Source organism: Nyctereutes procyonoides, unplaced genomic scaffold (genome assembly GCF_905146905.1).
Source record: "Nyctereutes procyonoides isolate TBG_1078 unplaced genomic scaffold, NYPRO_anot_genome, whole genome shotgun sequence".
Taxonomy (NCBI): Eukaryota; Metazoa; Chordata; class Mammalia; order Carnivora; family Canidae; genus Nyctereutes; species Nyctereutes procyonoides.
The window spans coordinates 26,175,455-26,196,371 of NW_026575122.1; the positions used below are offsets into that span (position 1 = coordinate 26,175,455).

General features: G+C 38.8%; 1 protein-coding gene across 5 annotated transcripts in view; it reads right to left on the bottom strand.

Annotated features, from left to right (window-relative positions):
* The window catches only part of TMPO (thymopoietin), a 28,361-nt gene extending 12,100 nt beyond the window's left edge, over positions 1-16,261 (bottom strand). For 3 of the 5 annotated variants that reach the window (XM_055336479.1, XM_055336478.1, XM_055336477.1), the window contains exons 1-4: positions 15,677-16,101; positions 8,266-8,392; positions 5,646-5,804; positions 322-419 (exon numbers count right to left, since the gene is read on the bottom strand). In XM_055336479.1, coding sequence (XP_055192454.1) covers positions 322-419; positions 5,646-5,804; positions 8,266-8,392; positions 15,677-15,955 — 663 coding nt within the window. In that variant the 5' untranslated portion in view covers positions 15,956-16,101. Of the gene's footprint in view, positions 1-321; positions 420-1,893; positions 4,575-5,645; positions 5,805-8,265; positions 8,393-15,676 lie in introns of those variants that run through there. The other 2 variants (XM_055336476.1, XM_055336475.1) reach the window with 2 other exon arrangements.
* Positions 16,262-20,917: the final 4,656 nt, after the last annotated feature.

Consider the following 20,917-nt stretch of genomic DNA (forward strand, 5'->3'; position numbering starts at 1 on the left):
TTTAAAAAAAAAATATGCTTAGGCATTTATTTCCACCTTTTAAAATATTTCCCTTAAAAGGCAGTATGACTGGCTTTGAACCATGCTTATTAGCACAGAATCAAACACAAATGAGACACTTATTAACACTTGCTTTAGCAGTAAGCACAGGCTACACTACTGACAAAAAACATGAAGTTTAGATTTCTAATGCCACTTGATGAACAATGGAATTAACACTTCATTGACTGTGCTGGAATTTAACCAAAGGCTAGGACGCAAGCAAATTAGTGTTGTCAGATTACTTACACCTGAACACGGCGATCATAAAACTAAAGATACCTGATTGTGTTCAACTCTTCTTTGCTTGAGTGTTACTGGAGTCTTTGCTCTGCCTTTTAGTGGCTCTCTCTTCTCAAGCTTGAGCTCTATTTTAGAGTCTGGAAATAACATCGGAGAAACATTACTCTCTGAAATACACAGTAAACTACAAGGTCATCCTAACATTACCCTGGAACCTTGGTTTTAGGTACATTCTTGGGTAAAACAAGCTTGCCTATTAGTTATTACCTCAATCAACCATGACTGTTCAGCTGCAATTTCTGTCTTTAAAAACTACTTCCCCATTCTTATTTTATCCCACGTTTACTCCCCTACTCCTTAATCTGATCACTTCTTCCTATAAGTTCTTTCCTTTTTCTGGAACTAATAGCCTAAAACATAAAGTGAATTCAAACTGTTCATGGAGGCTTGTCATAAGTTATACCCCCACCTGGGTATAACTGAGGAGGTAAGGAAAATAAAGTTATACCCCCACCTGGGTATAACTGAGGAGGTAAGGAAAATAAAACTCACAGGTCACTTTTCTTCCTCCTCTCCATTTTAATAAAAATAACATTTCTTTGAGAAGCTAGTGCATATATATTAATTACAATATCACCACAATGCCAAACAACTCAAATATATCTTTTTATAGTCTTCAATATTCCATTCTCCTTGCCTTGATTTTTATCACCATGTGAAGAACTAGTTTTTTGTGTTTTTTTGGTTTTTTTTTTTCCCCCAGTTTTATACACCCAGCATGATGTAGACCCCAAGAGTCACTGCTCTCTACCAACTGAGCCAGCCTGGTGCCCCAGAAGAGCTAGATTTTTAAAGACCTGTAAAAGTTTTAGTTAACCTCCACCTTTCTATGGCCATTTATCATAACAGCATAGCAAAATTAATGTCCATTGTGACTACTAAAACTTGTATTACCTAAAACTTAAGTTAGATTACTTTCCTACCAGAGATAGAAATGGGAGTCAATTCTTAAAAAAAAAAAAAAAAAAGAGAGAGAAAGAAAGAAAAAGAAATGGAATCAATTCTTAAACAAAAACTTAGTTTTGCATGAACTCAATGCACTGGTGCTAAAAAGTAATCAGGATAGTTCTGTTTTGCTATCTAGTCTTAGTCCAGAGTCTACTTGCAATTTCCCCCCAAATTAGTGATTTTTACCATGCTAATTTAAATAGTTCAATTTTACTTAGGATTAAGGTATCAGCCCCACCTTCACCTCCCCAAGCATCTATTAATGGATCTATGATATATTATGTTTCGGACAATCATTAGCATTATAAACCCCATGTTTTATTAACTCAGAATCTAAGAATTAAAAATGACAAAGTAAAGAACCCAGTAGTAATCAAGCAGAAATTGATTAAACAAATAAGGTAGCTGGTTACAGATTTATTCCTCTGATTTAAATTCCAACAGCCAATAAAAACATGGTCTTTAATAGAAGAAAAACCACACAATGATAATTAGAATATTTTCAGCTACACCACTGGAATCTCAAGCGAGTTTCAATGAAGAAATGGAAAAGGGATGTCCACGTATAAATATCTAAATTTGTTGCAACTCCAAGAATAAAAAACACACATACAACATGTTTCTGGAGACCACACAAAACTGTTCAAATTATAACTTTATTGAATTTGAAGATTCTACAGTAATACATTAAAAAAATATATATCACATAGCACTTAGTAGGTACATGTATACATGTACATTCCAGAAGACAAATAACAAAATTACTCCCAGGAAGCTGCAAAGATGGACATGAATACTAAGAATATAGCGATGGCCAGGACTACCAAAGGGACTATATTTTGCTGATACTTAATACTACTATTTTCCATAAAAATACAAAGAAATTTGGTTATTAAATGCCTCTACAGTTACTTATCTTACAATCAGAGAAATGAAAACACAGAATATACTGCTTTATACAAAGGAATATAGTATGATTTCTCAAGAATTTAAATTTGCTTTTAGAATTTAGATTAAGCCTAATCATCCATGAACCATAACTTGAAAGTGTTATAAAAAAAAAAAGGCCACTTTCCAGTGTCTAGTTCATCTGACAAACTACAGTGACAGTGAGAATGCACTATTCCAGAATTTTATGATTTAGAGTAGATTTTGCAAGGTGTGGTCCATGAACTGTTTGCTACCAGTCCTTGAAGAAATGAGACACTTGTACCAGAATGTAAATTGGCACACAGTTTTTATCAATAAAAGTTTGCCATAAAACTAAACCCTGTCATCGATTTAAGAAGTGTCTCTAGATCCAAATTCTGGTGCACACTTCTCTTGTCTATGAATTAGTAACCATCTGCAGTCCGGCACTTTGAATTGCACTGATCTAGAATATTATGAGGGAATACAGAGGTAAAAAACACAAAAGTGAGAATAAAAGAAAAAAAATGTAGCCAAGTTCCAGAAAATAAAGATATATAGTAATATTTAAATCAGTGAAGACTCCACTTATATTCTAGTTAATTGCATTTTCTTAGTTTTGGAGAATTGTAAAATCTTAATAGGTTAGAGTGACCTGTATGAAGCAAAAAATGTGACTTATTATTACTTTTATACTGTAATTTGATGGGTATTAGTTTGACTTTGAAAATAGCCCAATCTGGAAACTATAAAGATCTTCAAAGAAAATTTTTGCATAAAAGCAATTGAAATTCTTAGAGAAGCTTCTAAGTTCCCCATTATCAAAGATCAAATAGGTGTCTTTTATTCTTAGCTTAATTAGCATTTATTTCCACGCTTTTTAGTTACTTTGTATACTTCTCCTCCAAATAAGGTTTCACCTTTAAAAGGAGTAACAACCAGCTTATTTTTAGAAGCTGGATTAATTTTACAATCCTTCAGCCAGAGATAGCGGCGACCTAAAGTGGAAGCTCCCATGCTATGGGCAGCCATCTTTACTTCATCAAATGCAGCTTCACAAAGAAATGAGGCTGCATCATATGTTTTGCTCAGAATCCCAAGCGCCTGGTGCATATGACTAGGGTCTGAGCTAAGAATTTGTGCAGCCTGACTAATGTCTGCCTGCAGAGCCCTAACCACAAAGGCGGTATGGGTTGCAATCTGCAATGCTGATGCTGCAGCTTCATATGTTCTACAAAGTACTAAGTCTAACTGTTTATCACAAGACTCCATGGAAGCTGCCTGAGTACCTACTGGTGGAGTGGCTTCAGAAATAAACTCCAGTATTTCATCATCTACTTTTGGAACTGATAATATCCGTGTTGCCTCTCTGGAAGATACTGGATACTTGCATGCCAATGAAGGCAGTTGCCTGTCAATTTGCTGCCACTCCTCTTCAATTACTTTTAAAATAGATTCATGGAAGGGAAAAGATAGTTCTGGGGCATCTACTTTCTCATGTTGTGATTGCTTAGACACTTCTATGCCTAAGGTGGTGAGTGAATGAGAGACAACAGTTTTGGCAAAGGATGACATCACTCCAGATCCAGGTGTATTTTGAAATGTCACAAAAGAACCTGAATCCTTTTCCTCTACTGACTTTTCACTGAGTCTAGGGAATTTTCGTGGAGGAGACAGGGATTCAGTGTCTTGATAATTAGATCGATCAATTCTCTTCCATCTGTTTTCTACATCCATTGGGGGTGTAGAGTTTGAAGTCCCAGGCAAACTACCTACTCCACCCTGGACCAACAGAGAATTGACATAATCTCTGATTGCCTGAGCAAGTGGAGGAGAAATTATTTGTGAACTCTCGGACTCTTCTAGCCCTTTCCGTTCACTAGAGAGAACTGACTGATCTAAAACATGGGACTTCTCAGTACACAATGGTTGAATTCCACTTTTCTCTCCACAATAAATATTTTCTACTATATCTTTATAGCAAGTAGTGGTGGTTTCTTTAATCAGTGAAGGAGAAGCTGCAGCAGAGACCAACATGGCAGCGAGTTCATGCTGAGAAGATGCCGAAGAACTTTTCTCTAAACATCTACCATGGCTAGACTTGGAGGAAGTAAACAAATTCCCTCCAGAGGCTAACTTCTGCAAATGTTCCCTGCCAGGCAAGGTTGTGGCAATAAGAGGTTCCCTAGGTGGGTCTCCCTTAGAAGTATGAACTTTCTTAGCTGCCTGTAGTTCAGTCCTGCCCAAAGGAGGACGGGTGGAGATTTCAGGAAAAGAAATACCCTGAAAAAATCCACCAGAGGGAGTAGTTGGAAGTTCAGAAAAAGGAACAAAATCCCTAGTGGACTTCACTTTCTTGTGTTCTTTCTTCTTTCCTGTAGAGGCAAAAGAGGCAGGAAGTTTAAGCATTACTTGTGTTTAAGCTGATTTTATTCTTTGCCTCCTTGCTAACATAGTGCTGTTGAAGGAAAAGACTATATTTCATATTCTGAACAACCAATTCAACACACTGTGCCCTGGCAGGCAATGCTTATGAAGATATAAGCAATTTGGGTTAAATAATCATAAATTGACAAGTCAAATGAATTAAAACTTTATAAATATCAAGCGTTCTTTTATAGAAAGAACATTAATTTCATGTACTACTTTCAAAAAATACTTAAATATCATGGTCTAATTTTCTTAAAATAGTCTACTAGAAATACGTTAAAATATTTTTGCTTCATAGCTGCCTTGAAATCACATTATCTAGCAAAAACTATAAATTTAAATGCTTAGCAATAGAGAACAGAGCATATACGCCACATTATAAATACTAGGACTATGTATTAATTCTAATAAACTGGACACATACGTAATTAATCAGTAAGATGAGATCTCAATAGTATAATAGAATAAAGAAAAGTAAGTGATAAGACTTAGCATGGTATTTAAGTTCAAAATAGTACCATGTATAAGATACATATGAAAAAGTGTTCAGGGGTGCCTAGGTGACTGAGTCGGTTAAGCATCTGACTATCTCAGCTCAGGTGTTGATCTCAGGATGTGAATTCAAAAAGTATTTAAAATGGATTGGAAAGATAAGCATCAACTTAATGACAGTGGTAGCCTCTGTGTTGCTAATACTTGGAAAGGGTAAGTGGGGAAAACATTTTTATTTTTAATATTTTATTCTTTTAGAAAAATGAAATTTGAAGCAAAAAAGATAAAGGTACCCCCAAAAACAAAACCAAAAACAATCAGACATTTGTAGTTTTCTGTTTCTTAGAATTCTCAACAAAAGGTATTTAAATCAAATTACTTGGGAGGATTATTGATGATATGAACAAAAATCACATATAACTTGGTAATATTATTATTTAAAATTGTATCTTCTTCAGGGTTACTGTATCTTATGAGTCTGAAAAAAATTACATACAGTTGGTTAACATCATTTAAAATTTTACCTTCTTCGTTGTCACTGTATCTGTCAGAGTCATTACTTCCGTTCTGTCTTGTATTTTCTGCTGAAGAAGAAATCGTAGGCAGAGGAGTAGAAGATCTTGACTCTGTTCCCTGTTCCCTCAGTTTCAACAGTTTTTTCTCATATAGCTTCCTGGTTGTTCCTGTATTAAGGCAGAACTTACTTGAGCATCTGTACTGTTTTATTTAAGATCCTGCTCATTGTGTTTAGCAACATTAAAATGTTACATTCACTCTTTCCTTTTCTAAATGTAAGTGCTTTAAAATACTATATAAAGGATTCTTTTCTAAAATAGGGGTTTTTCTGAGATCTTAATACATGATTACAATGTTTCTATTAGTAACATGGAATACATAGATTGATACAAATCTTATTATAGATCACCTACTAAAGAACCATGTACAACCAAGCATTTTTTGACCGAAAAGTCTTGGACTTTGTATATTTTTTCCCATTACTACGTAGAAAAATATTGCCTTGTAGAAAAATCATTTTTATAAACAGACTGTATTCCTCTGAATACTTTAATTAAAACCCCACCTCTCTCATATTAATATGCCTAAAAAGAGCCATTTAATTATGGGAAAAGAGAAGTCATATAAATCATTTTTTTAGTTGAATATATTTTCATATAACACTGTATAAATTTAAGGTGTTAAATCACATTTAGATATAACTACCTTGTGATTAAAACGACCTTTTATGGAAAATGTGTGCTACAAACAGAAATTACATCATCAATTAGATAGCAAGGTAAAATTGATTATAAACACATTTCAACATGAATGTCAATTTAAAGCCAAAAATAGCTTTTATTTTCTATTTTATACTTACTATATGCCTCTCTGGTTTCTATAAGATGAATAAAATAATATACATATTTTAGAAAAAGATCTCAAAATATTATATATGTAGTTGTAAGATGAATAGCTAGGGAGGGGGAAGTGGAAAGATATTGGTCAAAGTATACAAAATTTCTGAAAGATGAGTAAGTTCTAGAAATCTAACATACAGAATGGGCTATAGTTACTATACTCGACATCTGCGAAAGTAGATCATAAGTGCTCTCTCATCACACAAACTCAAAACTGTGAGGTGATGGATATATTAATTGGCTTGATCACAGTGATCACTTCCCAATAAATAATTTAGAAACACCAAATTACACACACTACATATATATATAATTTGTCAATTATACCTCAAAAAAAGCTGGGAAAACCCAATATGTAACTTAACACATACTAATATATAATACACATTTTTGCAGCATTGCTCTTTTGGAATTTTATTAAAGGGTTTTATTTATTATTCATTCATGGGACAAAGAGAGAGAGAGGCAGAGACATAGGCAGAGGGAGAAGCTGGTTCCCTGAGGGGAGCCTGATGTGGGTGGGACTCAATCCAGGGACTCTGGGATCTTGTCCTGAGCCAAAGGGAGACACTCAACCACTGAGCCATCCAGGCATCCCTCTCTTTTGGAATTTTAAATGAAAAATTTAAAAAGCTATCAAATGTCTGTTGGCAATTATATTCATAGGCTTATTACCAGCTACTTGGAAGTAGTATGTTAAATAAAACGAAAGACAACATTCTAAATTGTTTGCAACTTCACCTATAGAAAAAAAATCCCCAAATCCCCAGTGTTCAAATTTTTAAAAAATCTCAATTCAAGGGATGTCTGGGTGGCTCAGTGGTAAAGCATCTGCCTTTGGCTCAGGGCGTGATCCCAGAGTTCCTGGACCGAGTCCCACATCAGGCTCCCTGCAGGGAGCCTCTCTCTCTCTCTCTCTCTCTCACGAATAAATACATAAAAATTCTTTTCAAAAAAAATCTTAATTCAATTAACATATAGTGTATTGTTAGTTTCAGAGACAGAGTTAGTGATTCATCAGTTGTATATAACATCCAGTGCTCATTACATCACATGCCCTCCTTAATGCCCATCACCCAGTTACCCAACCCTTCCCTCCTCCAGCAACCCTCAGTTTATTTCCTATGGTTAAGAGTCTCTTGTGGTTTGTCCAGTGTTCAAATTTTTACATAACCCAGAAGATCAAGACAGACATTTCTCATCTTGAGGTTACTGTCAAGACCCTCCAAAATTAAGACAAAATCACCGATGGCAACCAAATGATGGAAATCTAGTGGATTTAGTTCCAAGTTTTCTTGTTAGTTTTTCTTTTAGGGATCATTCTTGAATTCAATCAAAACAAGACTTCAAAAATGGTACTTTTAATGTAACTGAAAATGCTAGGAATCAATTAACCTAAGTTGTATTAATAAGCCTGTCACCAATTTAATGACTTGGATCAATCTGGCTAATTATGTCACTTCAGATTTTCTTCAACTGTAATGTAAGATCCCTATATCTCACCAGGTAGTTGTGACATGAACACCATATGAAACAATTTCAACAATAGAGAATCTTGAGATTATCTAAGTTCATTTCTCTCATTTTCTTCATTTATAGTTAAGGAAATTATGTCTGGTCATATTAAGGAAATGCCGCTCCTTAGAATCCCAAATCCAACTGCTAGAAAAGACAGGAAAGCAATGTGTGGCACTCACCGAAAAGCTTACTTGAAATTTTACCAACTTACCCACAATAGGACCAGGATTTACTCCATATTTCACAAGCTGATCCAGAAGATCTTCATTAGTGAGCTCTGTTACATCTAGATCATCTTTATCTTCTGGTCTGGGTTTATCAGTTTTCTTTGTGGCTTTCTGTAAATAAAGTCCAGTTATCATTTCCACAGAGTTAAAAAATGTTCACCTACTTTATAAGTAAGATTATATACAATAAACATGCAAATTCACCCTCCGTCAGATCTAAAGGTTTTTTAGGCCTTAGCAATTAACTAGATTAAACGCAACTCATTATTTGAAGATATTTTGTAAGTTCAATGATAACTCAAATTTCAAAAATACTACTTTTTAAATAGTCAATTTTGGCTAACCTATCTAAAGAGGAGGTGATGGCATCAAAAATTCAAGGGTAAGTAGAATGGGATTAAACATTTTCACCCAGATAATCATTTACTACTGGCCTCTTTCAATAATCCTTTAAAGTTTATTCTATGAAAGTTTAAGATTTAACATGAAGATACTATTTTTATATTTAAGAATGATTTCCTTTAAATAAGCCTATCAGAATTTAAGAAGCCCAAATGAATATTCTTGAAATACAGAGACTTTAGTAGCCAGTTTTTGACCCATGAAGGAAGTCAAACTTTATGGCTATCACCTCTTGACACAGCTTTGTCATCACACTTAGTACTATGTGGCCATTTCACACTTAGAAAAGGTGAAAGAACATGGAACAAGCTTTGAAAGAAATTTCAAAAGAATTTTTAAAAATAACCTAAGCAATGGCAGTATTCACTGGAAAAACTAAACTTTCAAGGATAAACAAGAGAAGAGGGTAGAAGTATGGATGCTTTCTAGGCTTGTGGCAGACAGTCTTACAAAATGCCTCAGTAATCCCAGAAAGCATCAGAGAACTGAACAACAACAACAAAATGGCCACAAATATCAAAGTCAGTTTAGGCCCAAATTGCTATCTAAAGCAAATGAGTCAATATTGTATCCTAGAAATATTTTACGCAAAATGGTGAAACCACAGTTCTATGGACTGCTTACTTTCAATGATGCTGAGGGGGAAAAATAAAAATCAGACATGATTTGGCCATGTATTAGAATTTCTATTTTTTGCCAAAGCAACATTATGAGAAATTATTTTTTAAGGATAACTGCTAATAAGAACAATAACATCAATTCAAGAGAAATATTTAAAAGATGATGATGAAACTTAGTGAAGTTAGTGAAGATATTTTCAGAAGGCTTTAATTATTGCACTGATATACAATCAGGCTCAAATCTTTAAGCAACTTACACACTGATGTCAAAATAGTTGCCATGAGTTCAAGAGTTCTATATATCATAGCCTTGAATTCTTTATAGAGAAAAAGACTAAAAAAAAAAAAAAAAAAAAAAGTCAAATAGACCAAATCCTGTGTTAGTGACCTACTTGAATTTTCCAAAAATTGTGGGTAATTGGGAAATCTCCCTTGAATTAACATACTTATTTTTTTTTAAATTTTTTTCAATTTATTTATTTATGATAGTCACAGAGAGAGAGAGAGAGAGAGAGAGAGAGAGAGAGGCAGAGACACAGGCAGAGGGAGAAGCAGGCTCCATGCACCAGGAGCCCGATATGGGATTCCATCCCGGGTCTCCAGGATTGCGCCCTGGGCCAAAGGCAGGCGCCAAACCGCTGTGCCACTCAGGGATCCCAAATTAACATACTTTAAAGAAAAGCAGTCAAGTACAGATTACTGGTAGATAATCCCTCCCATCATAAAAATTTTCGAATTTTACTATGAAGAAAACACCCAAGATTTTTTTTTTTTTTGAAAACACCCAAGATTTTAAATTTCTCAAACAGCCTGAGGTTTTCAAGAAATCTTTCTTTGGCACTCACCACATTTCACCTATTTATAAACGTACTTTTATCTTCTCCAGATGATGAATTCCTTGAGCAATAGTCCCTAAGTCTGGTTTGTTATCAAAACTTCAAAACTTTAGGAAAAGTTACCCCTATTTTAAAAAGTCTTACCCCAATCTGAGTCCTAATCTTGGGCCTGAGAATCTGTATTTTAACGTGTATCTCAGGTGTTTTGGATGCAGCATTTAAGAGGGTAGCAGAAAGAAGAGGCACTGTCATATTCATATTGTATCCCAAGCATCTAAAATAAAAAAAAAGACTGCCTGACACAAGAGTAGGTATCTTACAGATGTTTTGTGGAATGAATGAAAGTGCCATCTGGGAAGGGAAAAATAAGTCACTTATTTTTAAAAACTCATTTCTTATTAAGAAATAACAAAAGGGGGGATCCCTGGGTGGCGCAGCGGTTTGGCGCCTGCCTTTGGCCCAGGGTGCGATCCTGGAGACCCGGGATCGAATCCCACATCGGGCTCCCGGTGCATGGAGCCTGCTTCTCCCTCTGCCTGTGTCTCTGCCTCTCTCTCTCTCTCTCTCTATCATAAATAAATAAAAATTAAAAAAAAAAAAAAAGAAATAACAAAAGGCTTGGGGTGCCTGGGTGGCTCAGTGAGCTAAGCGTCTGACTCTGATTTCGGCTCAGGTCACGATCTCAGGGTCATTATGATCGCGCCCAGCAATGGCTCTGGACTCAGCAGATAGTCATTTGACATTCTCTTCTTCTGCACTCCCCCCAACCCCACTTGCGCAGACACGCCTTCTCTCCCTCTCTAATAAATAAATATAAAAATAGAAATAACAAAGGCTTATCAAATCAAAGCAGAAAACCAACACTCTTATATTTTCTTAAAACATAATGAAACATTACAGCTATCCAAAGAAATCTTAAGACACCAATAAACTGCATAAGGTAAGTCGAATAAAGCAGGAAATCATAACAAGCTACCTGATTTTTCTTTTAATTTGCAGGGAGAAACGCTTCAGAAATGTAATACTGTTTTTTATGATATGAAATTTAATAAGAAGACAAATTGGGAGACAGGTGTATTATACATAATTATTAAGCCAGCAACTTCATTCAGAAGAAGGAACCATTATTTATACTGATTTCTGCCTGCAGGTTTTTTGTTCAAGTAAATTACATAATCTTAGTTTCATTCAGTCAAAAATACCAACTACCTACTATTTGCCAGGCAATGTTCTCCAGTTTCTTCCCAACTATCAGATAATCTCCAATGTCTCTTTCAACTTTAAAATCCAACAGCTGTTTTTAATAATATCACCTATGAACTACTATTATTTATTACTTTTTAAAATTTTAAGTGGGCTCCCCAACCAACGTAAGGCTTGAACTCATGACCCTGAGATTAATAAGAATTGCATGCTCTACTGATTGAGCTAGCCAGGCACCCTCAGCTACTCTTATTTTTAAATTTCTACCATTAGTAGTAAGATGAAGTACAATAATAATTATTATTATAAAATATATTCTACTGAGCACTTAGTATATACCAAATTGTGTTCTGGGTAACTTCCTTACATGTATTAACTTACAGAATCCTAAAAATTAAATGAGATAGATAACATCCCCATTTTAGGAGAGGAAAAACTTAAGTCCAAAGTTGCACAGCTAACTCCAGCCATAAAGTAACATTTGAACAGACTGTAAGTCTATCACTTTCACAAACTTACCTCCTCCAATTCTGAAAAAAATATTATGGTAACATTGCATTGCTCTGGAGCTAAATAAACACAAAAACATTCAGAAATCACATGTTGTAATAGGGATCAACTGCTGAGCACTAGACACCTTAACAAAATGCAACCTCTTGTCATCCTCAGTTACTAGTTACTAGATTATTCCTATTTTCCAGATGAAAAGCACCTGATAGGCAATGTTCATTGTTCAAAGTCATCTGAATATGCATAGACCTGGAAATTTAATCTACTGTTTAACTCTCTGATTCGAAAGTCTCTACACTTTAACACCTTACTGTAGAGTATGGCAGTCGATTTAGGATTTAATTAACATTTACCATCACTAACATACTTTTTACTGTTCTGCTGCATGTCTTTTTTTTTTAAAGATTTTATTTTATTTATTCATGGAGAGAGGAGAGGGGAGAGAGAGAGAGAGAGAGAGAGAGAGAGAGAGAGAGAGAGGCAGAGACAAAGGCAGAGGGAAAAGCAGGCTCCAGGCAGGGAGCCCGACGTGGGACTTGATCCCGGGTCTCCAGGATCAAGCCCTGCGCTTAAGGCAGCGCTAAACCACTGAGCCACCAGGGCTGCCCCTCTGCTGCATGTCTTTAAATATTTCCTATTAAGAATTCATGATCCACTAGATCAGACCATTCAAGAATGCTATGTTCTACTGGATTCCAAATAGCTATACCTGCTTTGCACCTTGGAATGAAAAAGCAGATTGCCAACTCTGTGAATATTTATTTTTGTGTCAACAAATCTAGGTAATTTCAAAACCCAAAAACATTGGTGTCATCAAGACGCACAAAATAAAAAGCTTAGATACAAAAGTTAAAAAACAAAACCAAATTTTGAACACTCAAGTATTTTTGTCATATCACACCAAATGAATCTAAGAGACCATGGCATGACTAAATGGGAAGTTTATCCTTTTAATTAAAAATACTCCTTATAAACCCATGTTTAAATAGAAGGTACATGCTATGTCCTTGACCAAATCCACAATAACGTTTGATTTGTTTTAAAATGTTAAAAATTGGGATCCCTGGGTGGCGCAGCGGTTTAGCGCCTGCCTTTGGCCCAGGGCACGATCCTGGAGACCCGGGATGGAATCCCACGTCGGGCTCCCGGTGGATGGAGCCTGCTTCTCCCTCTGCCTGTGTCTCTGCCTCTCTGTGTGTGTGTGTGACTATCATAAATAAATAAAAATTAAATAAAAATAAAAAAAATAAAATGTTAAAAATTTACCACTTAAAAAAATCTGCCTTATATACAACTCTCAAACATACTTTGACTTTCTGCTAGATTATATTCTTTAAGAAATGTGACATTATTATTACATGTGGGGCTAACAATGGCGACAACATAAAATATGGCACATATAAGAATAATATGTCATGGATAATAATTTTATTGATTATTATAAATGTCCTAAGGCTCTTTTCCTATAAATTCAAGATTATTTTTTCTATGCTTGATAAAGTCTATCAGATTCCTAAGTTCAATTACAAGTCATTTTTATTTATTTAATGTGTTTTAAAACAGAAAACAGGGCAGCCCCGGTGGCTCAGCGGTTTAGCGCGGCCTTCACCCCGGGGGGTGGGATCCTGGAGACCCCAGATCGAGTCCCGAGTAGGGCTCCCTGCATGGAGCCTGCTTCTCCCTCTGCCGGGGTCTCTGCCTCTCTCTCCCTCTCTGTCATGAATAAATAAATAAAAATTTAAAAAGTAAAAAAACAAAAAAACAGAAAACAATACCTCCACCCAACTACCACCATTAACTTTTTCAAGTTGTGGACGCCACTGAGCCTGGCATTTGAGTTTTAACTACTCCAGACAGTTAAGACTTGAATCTACGGCTATGAAATAGTTTTTCTAAGGATTAAAACATTAAATGAGATATAAAGGGCTTAGCATGCCAACAGACATTGTAGATTCTCTAAAAATGTTAATTCCTTCCACCCAGAACATATTTGTGTGGTGCTGACCAACTCTGATAACATGGGAAATCTGAGATGAAGTATGTAAATAACACGATTAATTAATATCCAAAAAAATCCAACAAATAAATAATTATGGTAGTGGGCAGGGTCTGCAGAAGTCAAACTCTAGTAGTTACGACCACTTGGTAGGAATTTAAAAACGCTGGATAACTAAACTGAAATTTTTATCCTTCCAAGAATAAAGAGTAGATTGTGATATACTTTTTTAAAATTGAAGTATAATTAACATACAATGTTATATTAGTTGGGACACACTCTTGAAAAAAAGTTTTGCAAGGAAAAACATCAAGAATCAAGATTAAGGGTTCTATCCAAAAAGAATCATAAAAACAAGTAAGAAGGAATAATCGTATTATAAACACAACCAAGTATGTCCATGGCTCAAGAACAATACATTTACACAAAAGACATACAGGGTTCTACAGGAGACTGATTAAAATGGAAAATATTTCGTATCTGTCAAAATCTTTAAATCCGTTTCAGTATTTTTTTCATAGGGGTTGAGGAAAAGCAGATAACGGGTATGCTTTACTTTTTCTCTTTTATTTTAAAAAAGTCTCTTAAATTTCCTTTAATTATGGAGAAGTGAACTGGCTTCAAATCCACAAAGACATCAGAAACAATATGGTACAGCTGGTCTTTTCTTTAACGAACAAGAATCTGACACTATTTGCCACACCACTTACTTAAGATTTTCAATTTCTCTAAAGCTCAGGCTAAGATTTTCAGTTAAAAATCTACATTGCATCTTTCTTTCATTTCTACTTGGTAATCCGGAAAAACACACCGCACAGATTTCTTAAAAGCTGAACAGCACAACTTTGAAAGATGCAGTACTTTTATCAAAACTCAACAACTCGCAACTTCGCAACCGGTCTTACAAAGCGAGGTCTATTACACCCAATCACTAGTTTTAATTACACTCAGCAGGATTCGAAATCTGAGAAGCAGGCAGTTCACGCCAACAAAACAGCGTATGAAAACCCCCAGAACAAAAACCAAACTATTCTCCAACACGATATGCACCTGGGAGAACCAATCTGAGATTGCACCGTGATTAGACATTCCAAATCGCTATCGCTCCCGTATCAGAACGTCAAGAAATGAGCATCTCCTGGTTCCGAAATCTCTCCTTTTCTCATGCAAAATTTGCCAGAAAACAAAACACAAACCAAAAAAATCCAAGCCCTCGGTAACTACCAGAATTTCCAAATATCTCAGCGTTTAGGACAACCACTTAAAGACGCTGATCCTAAGCGCTCATTTTAATTTAGAACACAGCCCCGCCAAAAGATGGCCTGTTGCTGGAAAACACGAACACTAACGAGAAAAGCCATAAACGGTTCAAAAAGCCCTCCCTATGCAAAAGCATAAAAAGGCGGGAATTTCTTTATTTCAAATTTTGGTAAGAAATTAGAGTGTCACCAGTTGCCCTCCAGGGAGCGCTCTGAGACGCGGCTACCAGTCGTTTCAGTTAATAAAGCGGGAAAAGCGCTCGAACGTGACCCACAGCAGTTTCGGGCCGACCCTCCCGAAGGAGCGGCTCCCGGAGGGGGCGCGCAGTCCCCGCCGAGGCCCGGGCTCCCCGCGGCCACCCGAGGGCCAGGGCCAGCCGCACACCGGGCACACGCTGCCCCCCCCCGCCCCCCGCAGACCTGCCCGCCCGCCGCTCTCGGCGTCGCGCGCTCCGCCGCCCGGAGGCCCGAGGGGGGGGGGGGCGCCAGGGAGGGAGGGCTGCGAGCTCGCGCGGGGCGGCGACAACCGACAACCGCCCGCCTTTGTGGCCCCGGCCGGGCGTCCTTACCCTGCCGACGGCGGCCCGGCTGCGGCCTGCGACGGCGGCCCCGGAGCCGAGGACCGGGGTGGGCTCGCGCTCCTCGTCGCTGGAGAAGTCCGGGGGCCCCTTGCTGTTGGCGCCGGCGGCGAGCGGCGGCCGGTTGCGCGCCGTGAGGTGCTGCAGGTAGAGCTGCACGTACACGTCCTTGCGCTGCTCCCCGACAGGGAGCGTCACGTTGTTGGCCACCAACTCACTCTTCAACTTCTCTTTCGTCAGGACCGAGGGGTCTTCCAGGAACTCCGGCATCGCGGCGGCGAAGCCCCTGGCCCGCAGCCCTCCCAGCCGCCGCTCACGCCGGCGCGCTCGCTCTCCGGCCGCGCTCGGGGCCGGAGGGGGGGACCGCGCTGCCGCCTCCGAGCCTCACGGCTCCCGCCCGGGAGGAGCGCCGCCGAGCACCGCACACGCTCGCGCACACAAAGCCAGGCCGAAGCCGGACACAAAAGCCCCCCCGCCAGAGCACAAGTGCGGACCCAGCGCGGCCAGGACCGGCGCCTCCGCCAACCCCAGCCCACACACACCACCAGCGAGGCCGGAGCAGCCTGTTTGGCCCACGCCCCAAGAACGCGCGCGGCCATTGGCCCGCGGCCGGAGGAAGCCGCGCCGTGATTGGTGGGAGCGCTCGCGCGGGTTCCATTAGCCGCCGCTCGGGGCGAGGGGTTGTGGAAACGCAGTTTCAAAGCGGCTCGGGCGGGAGCCCCGGACCCAGCGCGCTCCGTTTCTGCTTTCCCCTCGCCCGCCCTTCCCCGCCCTCCGCCTAGGACGCCGCTAAGGGAGCGGCCGTGCCCCGCGGGTGTGCGGCTCCCTCCTCCGCCCCCACGCCGCCCTGCTGGGGAAGCAGCTTTCCTCTCTGGCTCGGTCGCCCTCGGACGGGCCGCCTGCCTCGCCAGCCGCGGGCACCCCGGGCTGGGCCTGTCGCAGTCGCAGTCGCACGCCGCCGCTGACCGGGAACCACCGCAGCCTCTCCTCCCCCGGACGCTCGCCCCGAAGGGAAAGAAAAGGAGCGGGGCGCGCTTCTCGGCGCTCATCTTCCTCGATGCGGTGCACCTGCGGCGGAACGGGCCGAGCTAGCCGTTCAGCCCCCGTCCCTGCTAGCCAACGCTTTTGTTCCCGAAATTCAGGAAAAACCAGACCTCGACTACGGGGCACTTTGAAATGCCCCTGAATTCGGGACAGAATTGTATCGTCAAATACTCCACTCGTTTCTGGCCCTACAGGTTGGGACGTTTCTGAAGGATTTCGTTTTGCACATTGGGGCACAATTGCATTTTTGTTGAGAGCATCTCTGGATTAGATTCGTAGACCCTAAGTATCTTAACCGTAACCGAGTCAAACCTAATGTTTCATAATACAACAGGTCGAAGGGAAACCTTTAGGAATGCCTTGATGGGCAACTTAAGGAAACAGATGGTGCATACCTAGATTTCGACCACAGAAGAGCTGGGTGACCTATGATCAGGCCAGGATACCTAATCACACCCGTATTACTGATTCAAATTAAAAAGTCTCAGAAGTTTCCTAAGATTAAAATGTTTTCCTGCAAACAAATAACCACTGTTTCTTACGAATAGATACATTCCAAGATGCTTTCTTCCAAGAAAAAAATGAAACTGGCTTTGCATTTAGGGCACCTTGATCATTTCCCCAGAATTCTGTACTCCAAACTGCATTATAAGCTGCTTAAATTTTTAAAAATGTTATCTGATTTCTGCATGGTTGTTTGAGTAAATTTTTTAAAAATGCTTTCACTTGGCTGGGGGTTGCGGGGCTGGTCCACGCAGACCCCCAGACTAAAATAAAATAAAATAAAATAAAATAAAAAAATGCTTTCACTAAAAATGCTCCCTATTTTGAGTTAAGTCATTTTATTTTGTTCAAATTGAGGAGACACTGTTTAATGATAGATTCTTTTCCTAGGGGGCATTTTTGTGTTTATTTTCTAAAACTCTCAGTATTACATATATTTAAGCAATAGTAATAAGCTAGTAGTGCAAATTAAAATTGTATTTTAAGTAGCAAATTGTTTTGTACATTTTAAGGATGCCTTGTGAAAGTTACCTCATTTTTCTCCCCACAGCTTCCCTGGGCACCTAGGGAATTGCTTTTATCTTCATAAGGGGAACTGAGCTGCGACTCAAAGGACCATGATTTTGCACCACAAATACATAATCACAGCAAGACCACAGCCTATGGGTCTATTCTACCCTTTTGAATTAGGCCGTGCTAAATTGTTAACTTGCTAGTTGAAGAATTTGGCTCTGTCCTGACTGTACTAACAGTTTTTCAGAGGTAGGTTTTGCTGCTGTACCTGAAAAGGGTAAGAATTACTAAGGCTATATATGATCTGACCAGGGTGGGTACATAGAAGGGTCTCCCGGCTTTGACAGCTGCCCTGTGCTCTGAGGATACCTGAGCAGCTTGGTCCCTGAAATGGATCCTTGGAGAAGGAGGCATCACTGATACCTGAAGATAATATTATACCTAAATTTGATGTGAGTAGAATACAATGCTGAAGTCACAGACTCACCTGAGGGTAGTGCAGTGGCTTTTTTCATAGGGCCCTTGCACTCCAGATATTTTTCTGTTTTTCAGGCTGTGTAGTCCTTAATGATAATACTTCATCCTGCTTTTTGACTTCGAGCTAAAAAAAAAAAAAATCACCTGTTGAGTTCGCAAGGTGTTTGTTTTTGTAACTTGCTTTAAATAGACCCAGCATGGGGGGATCCCTGGGTGACTCCCAGGTTTAGTGCCTGCCTTCAGCCCGGGCGTGATCCTGGGTCCTGGGTCCTGGGATTGAGTCCCACATCGGGCTGCTTCTCTCTCTGTGTCTCTCATAAATAAATAAAATCTTAAAAAAAAAAAAAAATAGACCCAGCATGGAGTGCCTATGTGACTCAGTTGGTTAAGCATCAAACTTGATTTGAGCTCAGGTCATGACGGTAGGATCCTGAGATTGAGCTCCACATAGGGCTCTGAGTCTACTTGTCCCTATCCCTCTGCTTTTCCCCACCCCCACTTGTGTGCCGTGCTCTCTCTCAAATAAGTAAAATCTTTAAAATAAATAGACATAGTACTATGCCCTACAAGCCAACATAAAAGATAATATAATTCATAAAGAACTGCATTCAGATGCTTGAAGTGGATATTCCTTAAGCAAAAACGTTTTCATTCCCTTTAATTATCTCTCCTCTTATCCTTAGACACCATGAACTAGAGGTTATGTGCAGATTCTACATTTCTCAGGAGACACGGTTGATGTCACAAGAGATCAGACGTGAGATCACCTTTCCATATCATCATAAAGTCCTGACTAATCACATTCAGACTTGGAATTGTCCTAGATGCACCCAGTTATAGCCCAAGCACGATAAATTTTCAGTGATAAAAGTAATTTTTGCTTTCAACTCTCCTAAGTACGAGTTATGTTTTCCTCATACCCTGTGTACCTTAAGGCCAAGAGGTTGGGCCACAGGTTTGGGTGGCCTCTTTGTTCTTGATTACTACTTCAAAACTATTCTTCCTCTTTCCTCCTTCAAAAACACTTGAATTTCATATAATCTGGGTAAATCATCTTTTATCATCTTTATCATTTATCCACCTTCTGGCCACTCTCCCTCAGATACTATAGGCTGTTTTTCCTTGCTCTAGGTCTCTGCTCCATCCTTGTCCACATTCTCTGTGAATTTAACATTCTTAGAGATGGCCCATGCAACACCAGCATTTAGCCTCTTAGTTTTATTTTTATTTTTTAAAGATTTATTTATTTAAGTAATCTCTACACCCAACATGGGACTCAAACCGATGACCCCAAGATCAAGATCAAAAGTTGTATGTTCTTCCAACTGAGCCAGCCAGGCACCCTCAGCACTTGGCCTTTTAGATTTTTTAGCTCTTCATCTTCTTCAACAACTTGTTCCTCTATTTCATATCATCCATTCATTCCAAGTGGTAAAACTTTGAGCCTTGTCATCAATAACTGTTTTGCCTTCTAAGTCTCAATTTCAAGTATCCCAATTGTCAATCACTAGTGTTTTTCCTCAGCTCATTTATTATACTCTCACTGACCTATTAACACTTCCAATCCATTAAGCCCAACACTAAAAAAAATCTATTCATATGCTTCTGGCATCATAAACACTTCCAATTTACCCAACTTGGATTCCTCGATCAGTCCTTGCAATTGCTCTTTTGCAGGCATTTTCAACCCTCTTACACCAATGTCTCTTTCTTGCTTGCAGGACTCTCAAGATAGAACCTCAGTCTTGTTTGGACTGAACCCCACTGAAACAAACTTTTCCATTCCATTTACTTGCATCCAAGTAGCAAAGACTGCTATAGAAAAACCATACAACAGGGCTGACTGGTTTTAATTTATGTAAGATCTCAGACCTCACAGGAGCACTTCATACTGGCTGGCAAAACTATTCATTCTCTGGATTAACCATTCATACCTTGGCTTCTCAATTCAAATCTCTTCTATCCTTTAACCCCCACCCATTTTCAGCTGGTGTACTTGCATCATACTTGAGAAACTGGAAACCACTGGCAGGGAATGCCTCAACTTCAGAAGATCACATCCGTGCTCATTTGCTCTTGCATCTTTCTTGTTTCAATGGAAGAGAAAACTGTCAGAAAGAACTCCACCCCTTGTACTCTGGATCTCATTCTTCTCTCCTGCTCAAGGACTTGATTCTTTGAGTCACTGCCCATGAAATTTCTTAATTTTTTTTCATTATTTTTACATTTTAAGTAGGCTCCCTGCTCAACATCAGGCTCAAACTCACAACTCTGAGGTCAAGAATCACATATTCTACTGCCCTGTGCAATTTCTTAATGGAAAAAAAAAAAAGACTTGGCATTTTATTTTATTTTATTCATACAATATAAAATTTTAGAAAATTACCTTTTTTGTTGAAACAGCTATTGGGTTTTATTTATTTTGGTATTGGGTTTTCTTTTTTTTTAAACTCTTTAAAACATTACAGCATTGATACCTAAAAATCTTGGGAAACAGTGGAAAGATAGTCTATGTGAAGCCATGGCTTTAAGAAAAAAACATACCAATGGAATAACTGTCAGAAAACTGTTGTGAAACTTTTTTTTCCCCATAAATCATTTGGATAGCTGCCTTCATTTTCCTTTTTGAAGTTTTTAATGTTCTAAACATACAGCTGACTTTTTTGTTTTTCATTATCCCGTTTTGCATAGGGC